General features: G+C 43.6%; 2 protein-coding genes across 2 annotated transcripts; both read right to left on the bottom strand.

Annotated features, from left to right (window-relative positions):
* Window positions 1-1789: 1789 nt before the first annotated feature.
* LOC143894186 (uncharacterized) lies at window positions 1790-3806 on the bottom strand. Its single transcript, XM_077400327.1, has 2 exons — window positions 2496-3806; window positions 1790-2402 (listed from the first exon to the last, which is right to left on the bottom strand). Exon 1 carries the CDS (start codon window positions 3564-3566, stop codon window positions 3006-3008), a length of 561 nt encoding a protein of 186 aa, XP_077256453.1. The 5' UTR covers window positions 3567-3806; the 3' UTR covers window positions 1790-2402; window positions 2496-3005.
* Window positions 3807-6178: 2372 nt separating this feature from the next.
* LOC143894187 (uncharacterized) lies at window positions 6179-7442 on the bottom strand. Its single transcript, XM_077400328.1, has 3 exons — window positions 6872-7442; window positions 6520-6597; window positions 6179-6432 (listed from the first exon to the last, which is right to left on the bottom strand). Exons 1-3 carry the CDS (start codon window positions 6995-6997, stop codon window positions 6229-6231), a joined length of 408 nt encoding a protein of 135 aa, XP_077256454.1. The 5' UTR covers window positions 6998-7442; the 3' UTR covers window positions 6179-6228.
* Between the last annotated feature and the right edge of the window lie 2888 nt (window positions 7443-10330).

Below are 10330 nucleotides of genomic sequence, written 5' to 3'. Positions count from 1 at the left end.
TTTTAGGTAAAAAAAAAAGAAAAAAAAATACCTTAATTTTGACGAGGGGGGGCTCCATGGCCGCGGCCCACCGACATCCGTCTCAATGCTGCCGCCAATGCCTCCCGTGGATTTTGGCGGCCAGGGCGGTTGACGGGAGAAAGAGGAGGAGAACCCGCGATGTGCACAATTTCAGCCTCGCCGAACACCAGTTCGTCCACCAATCTTTCGTCCTCTGGCGTTGGGCGATACGCGAGACCCTGCGCGAGGGAATCGGCGTAAGACTGCGCCCGCCCGCGTTCGACAGCCGGGAGGACGAGAGCGTTCCTCAGCGCTCGCCCGCGTGAAATCCCGGGTGACGTGCCCACCTGAGTTGTTGGGAGCAGGGGCGCGGGTGGCTGACGCGGGGGAGCAGCGGACCTCTCCTCTCGAATGTCACTTATTTGTGCCCGCCCGCGTCCGACAGCCAGGAGGCCGAGAGCGTTCCTCAGCGCTCGCCCGCGTGAAATCCCGGGTGGCGTGCCCACCTGAGTTGTTGGGAGCCGGGGCGCGGGTGGCTGACGCGGGGGAGCAGCGGACCTCTCTTCTTCACTATCACTATCACTATCACTACTGTCTTCTAAATTGTCAATATCGATATCGGAATTGAAAAATTCCCCGATACTAACGTTTAACACACGCCGCCCCGGGGGGAAAAGCCGGCCGCGTCCAAGACCGAGCGTCCGCGGGATACGCGGGAAACGCGGGAGACGCGGGAGAGCAGCGGGCCTCTCCTCCTGATCACCAGCACCCACAAAGTCCTCGAAATCAAAATCGTTAGGATCGTTTAAAATTTCACTGATTTTTACGTATTTCGCGTTATACGGAGGAAGATCGTACGGAGGCATTACAAAAAAAAATAATTTTAAAAATCACAAAAAAATGCGGACTCGTCGCGCACTGCTCTGCGACTGCAGTCAGAATGCTACTTTTTTTCCGTCGTGAGTAGTGATGTCAATAAGAGTTCTAGGCGAGGATCTCAGGGGGGGATAGTATTATTATAAACAGATATCATTTCACACTACAAAAGCGAGCGTCGCCGGAGCATGACTTCATAGTTTACGATAGGACGGCTCGAGTGTTTCGAGTCGAACGTCGCATATACTGCTCGAATGATAATGCGTGTGAAGAAATTAAGTCATGATTTATATTTTAAAAAATACATTTTTTTTATTCTTCTTTTTTTACATATTTTTTGTTTTTACGTACTACGGTAGCGCACTAAAAAATAAAGAGAAACAATGAAAAACGCCGGAAAAAAAAAGTTGGCCTGGGAGTCTCTCGGAGACCCCCGCTGTGCACGTATACCGCCGCAATGTCCTCTTCAGACATGTCTTTTTTAGGGCAATTTATTGAGGTTTTTTTGGTGAACATGTGGGTCACAGGTTCACTGGATCACGTTTTTTTTGCGGCGCCATTCGATTATGACGTTGCGCGTTATTTCTTTTTTTCCTTCTTTTCTTCGTCTTCCTCTCGAAAAGCGCCGTCCTCTCGTTCGCGTTCACTCTCGCTCCCGTCCCCCGTTTGCGTTCTCTCTCGCGCGCGTTCTCTCTCGCTCCCGTCCCCCGTTTGCGTTCTCTCTCGCGCGCAGTTTCTCTCTCGCTCCCGTCCCCCGTTTGCGTTCTCTCTCGCGCGCGTTCTGTCTCGCTCCCGTCCCCCGTTTGCGTTCTCTCTCGCGCGCGTTCTCTCTCGCTCCCGGCCCCCGTTCGCGCGTTTCTTTTCATTATAATAAATAATTGAGAGAAGGAAAGATAATTTTAGATACAGTGATATGCATTTTAATATATATATATATATACATTTATTTCTCATGTAATGCATCGTGTACAATATTATCTGCAGCATACGCCAACAGTTCACAATCAATAATTGAATTCTTATCATAAAATTCACGCAAGATTCTAACTGCGTTACATTTATCGGTGATACAATTTTGGCGTAAAATAATTACAAATTGTTTAAATTTTTCACTTACGCCATGAACATTTTGACACAGTTGAAAATACACATTCTCGACGCAATGTTCTAGTTCGAACAAGAAGAGTACGGTTGACGGTTTCATGTACAAGCTGGTGTCGCACGAGGCCAATTTTACAATATCTGCGTCGCGTATTTTAACGAGTTCGAGATCTCGAAACGCTAGCGATGATGGTCCTGCATGCGATGGTGACCGCACGAGTTGCTGAATATCCGCACGTCTTTCGATGAACGTCACCCACGTTGCATGAGGCAGAATTATTCGATTGCCTCGGTTATCGCCAATATGTATATCCACAGAGGACATAGGTCCCACGTTGATCCCAATATCCAAATATTTATAAGCTGTTGCTGTCAATGCGTATCGTCTGCCTAGTATACGAACCGCGCGACGCTCCAACGAAATGCTATAGAAAAAATAATGAGATTACTTTCAAAAATAATACAATTCGCAAAAAAGATAAAAAAATATAAAGCTCTATAAATTATACAAAACTTACTTGTTTTCACACGTTGGAGTTTCAATATCGGGAATCGGCACGTAATAATTCATACGTCTACTGCCAATGCTGTTACCGCCGTTGCTTCCTTCAGCGGAATACATTCTTTCTCTCGGTTATGAGAAGTGAACACCGTTCGCACAAGCAGTCGATACGAGACTAGTCGTATAAAAAATTAATCGAATATACGCGGCAACTTACAAAACTATGATGAAGGAGGGGGGGGGAAATTAATGTTTCTGGAACGCCCAATTAGCGCTCTGAATTTTAGGAGAGGGGATTAAGGTAAGATGTTTTTTTCTTTATTAAGACGTATATCCCCCCTCCCCCTCCACAAGACATCAACCGCGAAACATGTTCAAACATGTTCGTCTAAAACTGATATCGAAGCTATCGAGTTAGAATTCGTCACGATACCTACTTATTCTTTAGTTTTTTGTACACTATCGATTAATGGGGGAAAGGAAATAAAACATTGTAAAATTTACACATACATATAAAATTTATTTTTTAAAAAGATGATAATTCTTTCTGGCGTTTCGACCACCAGTTAAATATTTTTAATACATTTTGCAACGCGCAATTCTTAACGTGTTTTCCACATCGCATAGTATTGGTAGCATCTAGAATATTTAAAGATTCGATATCTTCGTAATCCGCATCCAGAGTCTCGATGTTTAGGTTTCTCGCTTTATTCTCAAGCAGATCCACCAGCCATTCTCGTTTCTGGCATCCCTTGACGTACACGAGAGTCGGCATCTTGTCGTCATCGTCGTCGTCGTCGTCGTCGTCGTCGTCGTCGTCCTTTTCCTCACCGAGCACGGCCGATGTAATTAAACGCTTCACCTTGCTGTACGGCACGTTTCCGTCTTCCCATCGTAATCCATGGTGATTGCGAATCAACCAGGAAGCGCACGATTTGTCGGATTTTGTGAGGAGATTCCACGGCATAGGGCATGTAAAGATGTAATGCGCCAGAACGGCCCCGTTTTTCAGCACCGCCGCCTCCTTTACGACAAATTTCATCCCGACGACGAAACCTTGCAGGTCGACGAACGTTGGTGCGGACATGAAGAGATATCTCTCTTTCTTCGATGCGTGAATCGAGAGGAATGACGCGCGTTTCGCGACACTCTGATTTTTATATCCTGCTCCCCTTTTTCCCCTCGCATAAATTTGTATCGGGGGTTAAAGAGAGACAAAATTTTCGTCGACGTTGCCGCGAACACTCAGACTATTTTGCGCACTACGTTGGTCAACGGATTGTACTCGATCACGCGATCGTGTATGATGAGACAGTACGCGGAGGTATTCGGCGTTACGTTTCTCCATGCAATCGAATTCTAGTCTGACATCCACGGTGGCGTTTTGACGGATCGTTTTGTCGAGAGCAATCGATGATCACGAACGGGCCGTTACGTAGAAAAGTCGAAACGGTGAGACTCGGCTCGAGATATTCGTATCCGTAATAGCCCTTGCAGAAACGCGCGTACATATCGTACAGAATCGCCCATCTGTGTTTGTGTTTACCAAAGTCCAAATTCAAATCGTCGTTCGTACGGATAGACTTCCGAGTTTAGGTAGAGTTTCACGTTGGTCAATTTGCTCTGCGTTCCCACCATATGGTGCGGAGGGGGGGGGGTGGGTGATCTGCGTTCCTAGCATAGGGTTGGGGGAGGGGGAGGAGGGGGGAGGGGGGGGTGGATTAGGCGAGCGCGTCGGGACATGTTCGATAAACAAATGCAGCCTCGCGTCGATGTTCGGCCGATAGTATTTATAAACAGATATCATTTCACACTTATCAAATGTGAGCGAGCGCCTATGGCAGGCTGCTATAATTTACGACCTGCGACTAGCGTGACACCGCGGTCCTTTTCACTTTTCTTCGTAGGAATTGCCGCTTATCGGTGTTTCGCGGCGCCATTCGGCTATGGCGTCGCGCGTTACAAAGGCGAGCGCCGATGACATGCAGCTAGATTTTATAAACACTAGACGGCATAAGCGTGGCAACGCGACTCAATTTCTATGGGTATCGACGAACGTCGATGACAGAATTTATAAACGAATATCATCTCGCACTGCGGATGGCCGAGCATCGATGGTCGCGCGACGTAGGTACTCGACCAAAATTTTATGCGACTTAACCGTCGCGGTCTCTTCTCTTTATTTTCTGTATAGGAGAACTATCTAAGAAAAAGGAAATAGATAATTATTTATTGTTATATATTTATTTTAAGAAAATTTCTAAAAAACTCCGAGATATACGGGGTAAAAAAAGGGAAACAATAAAACGCCGGAAAAGAAAGTTGGCCTGTGAGTCTCGGACCCCCGCTGTGCATGCCTACCGCCGCAATGTCCTCTTCAGACATGTCTTTTAGGGCAATTTATTGAGGTTTTTTTGGTGAGCATGTGGGTCACAGGTTCACTGGGTCACGTTTTTGCGGTGCCATTCGATTATGACGTTGCGCGTTCTCTCTCTCGCTCCCGTCCCCCGTTCGCGTTCTCTCTCGCGCGCAGTCTCTCGCTCGCTCCCGTCTCCCGTTCGCGTTCTCTCTCGCGCGCAGTCTCTCGCTCGCTCCCGTCCCCCGTTCGCGTTCTCTCTCGCGCGCGTTCTCTCGCTCCCGTCCCCCGTTCGCGTTCTCTCTCGCGCGCAGTTTCTCTCGCTCCCGTCCCCCCATAATAGATATATTTTATTATATATAATTAAACTATTTTTAAGGTAGAGGGAGAAAGAAGGGAAATAAATAAATATTATAATTATTTAATTTTTTGTTTTTATTTTGAGAAAATTTATAATATAAAAATTAAATAATTTATATGGAGAATCAATTTATCCGGAGGATCTTCACCTGAAACATACAAATGCAATATGATTAATATAATTAATAAAAATTCAAAATTTTTTTATTAAAAAGCGATTATCTTACCAGTATTCATTTTCTTCCTCCTCTTCAATATCAGTAGATATATCAATAAGAGACCTAACTCGGGAGCTCCGAGGGGGGGTGAGGGGCGGGGGGGGAAGGCGCCGGGGGGACGACTTGGTGGCGAGGGGTCTGCCGGGGGGGGGGACAACTTGTGGCGAGGGGTCAGCCGGGGGAGGGGGACAACTTGGTGGCAAGGGGTCAGCCGGGGGGGGGCAACTTGGTGGCGAGGGGTCAGCCGGGGGGGACGACTTGGTGGCGAGGGGGAGCGGGGGGGGGGGGGACGACTCGTAGGCGAGGGGTCAGCCGGGGGGGGCCACTTGATGGAGAGGGGTCAGCCGGGGGGGGGGCAACTTGGCGGAGAGGGGTCAGCCGGGGGGGGACGACTCGTGGGCGAGGGGTCAGGTGGGGGGCCGGGGCGAGGGGGATGACGATTTGTTGGTGAGGGGGGAGCGGGGAGGGGGGGGCGACTCGTTGGTGAGGGGGAGCGGGGGGGGGGGCGACTCGTTGGTGAGCTATGATATTATATACGATATATGCAACGTATAACGGATACATACATATTGTATCAATATGATATACATATATTGTAAATACAATACAACGATGATAAGGGCGAGCGTCGACGTTCGTTGGCGTTCTCTTTTCCTCGCGCGGATTTAACTTTAATTATTATTTAAAATATTATTATTATTATGAAAATATACTTAATAATAGTGAAGGAAGCAGAAAAAAAATGAATAATAAATGATATATATATGGAATTAAGCATAAAAATATTTATTCATAAAATTTTAAATTGTAAAAAATTACCACACTTCTTCTTCTTCTCTCTCGAACTCGTGTTCAATTTCAAAAAGTCGTCGAAATCCATAAATGTCTTCGTCTCCCGACACGTCCCAGATTTCGTTATTATTCTCAACATCCACTTGTCTGAACCAGCGTACCAAACGCTGGGTATGTATATTAATAAATCCACGAATGCGGATTTCGTTGAAATTTATAACATTTGGCTAAAAACAATTATACAAAAAAAAATTAAAATTTTTTTTAATTTTTTTTTTTTAATTTAAAAATCTGTGAAAAAATATTAAACACACCTGTCTGTGAGAAATCCGAATCCTCACCATATGAAAAAGTGGGATCTCGTGCACCGGCACGTTGTCGACCCATATCCACTGTAACGCGATAACAGAATAGTTAATTTAAAAAAAAAAAGTATATAATATACAATTATGTATTGTTGCGTGCATGCCGCCCCGGTATGCATTTTCAAAAATGTTATACCCAAGCCGACAGTTAGTCCGTGACTCTCTCAGACACTTATTCACACTCGCGCACTCACGAAAATAACGACGATCGTTTATTAAAAGACTGCTCACTGCACGCTTCAGCTTGGAGTTCGAAAAGCATACCGGGCGACACGCACGCAACGGTATTAAGTATACATACTCCTACTGCGGGGTAAACAATTTCTATACAGTCTTCGATTCTATATCTTCGTTCCATTTCTTCTTCCATTTCTTCTTCAATTTCTTCTTGATCCATTTCTTCTTGATCCATTTCTTCTCGGTCCATTTCTTACACAGTGCTCTGTGCTCTATTTGCGAACGTTTTGACACTACTGACTGACTGCACAGGACTGAACCAGAGAAGTAATTAAGATAAAATATATCTAGTGTTACAATAACAAGAAAAGATTCGTTGGAGCATCGACACCACATAGGCGAGCGTCGCCGGAGCATGACTTCATAGTTTACGATATATCCAAGCGGCTCGAGTCGAACGTCGCATATACTGCTCGAATGAAAATGCGTGTGAAGAAATTAAGTAATGATTTATATTTTAAAAAATACATTTTTTTATTCTTCTTCTTTTACATATTTTTTTGTTTTTTACGTACTACGGTAGCGCACTAAAAAATAAAGAGAAACAATGAAACGCCGGAAAAAAGTTGGCCTGGGAGTCTCTCGGAGACCCCCGCTGTGCACGTATACCGCCGCAATGTCCTCTTCAGACATGTCTTTTTAGGGCAATTTATTGAGGTTTTTTGATGAGCATGTGGGTCACAGGTTCACTGGATCACGTTTTTTTTGCGGCGCCATTCGATTCTGACGTTGCGCGTTATTTCTTTTTTTCCTTCTTTTCTTCGTCTTCCTCTCGAAAAGGACCGTCTTCTCGTTTGCGTTCTCTCTCGCTCCCGTTCCCCGTTCGCGTTCTCTCTCGCGCAGTCTCTCGCGCGCAGTCTCTCTCTTGCTCCCGTCTCCCGTTTGCCCTCTCTCTCGCGCGCGTTCTCTCTCTCGCTCCCGTCCCCCGTTTGCGTTCTCTCTCGCGCGCGCAGTCTTTCTCTCGCTCCCGTCCCCCGTTCGCGTTCTCGTTCAGAAATTATACAAAAACTACAAATAGAAAAATTGCTTACCACCGCTTGATTTCAACCTAAAACCCCCGGCTCTTGAGTCACCTTCCGCACTGTGTATGACACAACATTGATTGTCTTTTTATTGTTACACTTTTTGTTACACTTATTGTTACACTTATTGTTAATCTCTTAGCAGTATAGGTTTCTTAATTTTAGATAATATACACTTGAAATATTTCTCCAGACACTTCCATTTTTTCAGGCACATATATTTCCATCTTGATAAAAAGAGAACGTTTCTCTTACGAAGATGAACCAATTTATTTGGAGATCGAGAAAATCTTGATGCGATCGGAGATCGGCGATTCCGATCTCGCGACGGAATAGATATCGCACTACGTCGACTCTCCTCTTATACAATCTGCTACAGTTTCTCATCTGCGGTTTGCTAATTTTCACAATCTTGAATTTAGAATTACGTATCGGTTTGCAAAGTTTTGCGTACTCGCTCATATCGGTGGGCTTTGATATACAGCTCTTAAGATGGCGAACCAATTGTTGTATAAACCGCACGATCAAGCACACCAACCGACTCTCACTTCTAATCCTCGACTACTGAGCGTACTTTCAAATTCATCCTTCTACATCACACTATTGTCACATCGTTTGTTTATCATATCTAATTTCATCTCAGCATCCATACAATTGCACCTTCCGAAAAATCTGCGATGTGCAGTTTTGCACGTGTGCGATGAAGTCACCCGTAAAACAAATTTTTGAAAACGATATTGCGCCATTGACTTTCAGTTATTTGATCTGTAAAACAGCTATCAAACAGCTAAAAAACAGCTATCAAACAGCTCTTGAACAGCTATCAAACAACTAAAACAGATATCTGTATAACAGCGATCTGTATTACTGCGATCTGTATAACTGCTATTGAACCGCTATCAAACTTCTTTTAAACAACTAAAAACAGCTTTTAAACAGCTATCAAACAACTAAAAACAACTAAAAACAGCTAAAAACAGCTGAAACATCTATATTATACTACAAAGTATGTGGGAAAAGAAAATAAAACGTTTATATATATACATATATAGTTTATTTCAAAAAATCATAATTTTTCTGGTGTCGCAACCACCAGTTAAATATTTTTAATACATTTTGCAACGGGCAATTCTTAACATGTTTTTCGCGTCTTACAGTATTAGTAACATCTAGATTATGCAAAGATTCGATATTTTCATTATCTGCATCAAAAGTCTCAATTTTTAGATTTTGTCTCGTTTTATTCTCAAGCAGATACACAAGCCATTCTCGTTCCTGACATCCCTTCACGCACACATGAGTCGACGTCTCGTCGCTCTCTCCAAGTACGGCCGATGTAATTAGATGTTTTGCCATGCTGTACGGCATGTTTCCATCCTCCCATCGTAGTCCATGGTGATTCGCAATCAACCAGGAAGCGCATGACTTGTCGAATTTTATGAGGAGACTCCATGGCATGGGACACGTAAAATGTAATGTGCCAAAACGGTCCCGTTTCTCAGAACCGCCACTTTTTTCACGACAAATTTCATCCCGACGGTAAATCCTTGCAGATCGATAAACGTCGGTACAATCATGTCAAAAAACGATGGAGCAATCTGTATCTTATCGCGGTACATCAGTGTCTCTTATATTGCAATATCTGCTGATATTGCAATTTACATGATTTTGAGCACTACGTTCGACAACGGACAGTATTCGATTACGCGATCATGCAAGATGAGACAATAGGCGATAGTATTTGCCGGTACATTCTCGTTGCAGTCAAATTCTATTCGCACATCCACAGTGGCGCTCTTGACAGATTCGTTTTGTCGCGAGCAATCTATGATTACAAAAAGTCCTTTTGTCAGGAATGTAACCACGGTGCAAAGCGTATCGAAGCAGTCTTATCAGTAATAAGCTTTACGAAAACGTGCACACATATCGAAAAGGACGGCGTATTTGATTTTTTGCCAAAAATCCAGATTTATTATATACTTTTTTTTAAAAATTAACTCTTCTGTTATCGCGTTACAGTGGATATGGGTCGACAACGTGCCGGTGCACGAGATCCCACTTTTTCATATGGTGAGGATTCGGATTTCTCACAGACAGGTGTGTTTAATATTTTTTCACAAATTTTTAAATTAAAAAAAAAATTAAAAAAAAATTTTAATTTTTTTTGTATAATTTGTTTTTAGCCAAATGTTATAAATTTCAACGAAATCCGCATTCGTGGATTTATTAATATACATACCCAGCGTTTGGTACGCTGGTTCAGACAAGTGGATGTTGAGAATAATAACGAAATCTGGGACGTGTCGGGAGACGAAGACATTTATGGATTTCGACGACTTTTTGAAATTGAACACGAGTTCGAGAGAGAAGAAGAAGAAGTGTGGTAATTTTTTACAATTTAAAATTTTATGAATAAATATTTTTATGCTTAATTCCATATATATATCATTTATTATTCATTTTTTTCTGCTTCCTTCACTATTATTAAGTATATTTTCATA

This window comes from Temnothorax americanus, unplaced genomic scaffold, assembly GCF_048541705.1.
Source record: "Temnothorax americanus isolate GAGA-0224 unplaced genomic scaffold, ASM4854170v1 Scaffold130, whole genome shotgun sequence".
Classification (NCBI taxonomy): Eukaryota; Metazoa; Arthropoda; class Insecta; order Hymenoptera; family Formicidae; genus Temnothorax; species Temnothorax americanus.
The sequence above is the reverse complement of the archived record's forward strand: the minus strand, read 5'-3'. Positions and strand labels throughout refer to the sequence as shown.

Bases quoted from the DNA above. Each gene is read 5' to 3' on its own strand.
- LOC143894186 (XM_077400327.1), bottom strand. From the start codon at position 3,566: ATGTCCGCACCAACGTTCGTCGACCTGCAAGGTTTCGTCGTCGGGATG.
- LOC143894187 (XM_077400328.1), bottom strand. From the start codon at position 6,997: ATGGACCGAGAAGAAATGGATCAAGAAGAAATGGATCAAGAAGAAATT. The intron at 6,598-6,871 runs GTATGTATACTT...ATCGCGTTACAG, and splicing joins TTGTTTACCCCGCAGTAGGA to TGGATATGGGTCGACAACGT. The intron at 6,433-6,519 runs GTGTGTTTAATA...AATTGTTTTTAG, and splicing joins TTCGGATTTCTCACAGACAG to CCAAATGTTATAAATTTCAA.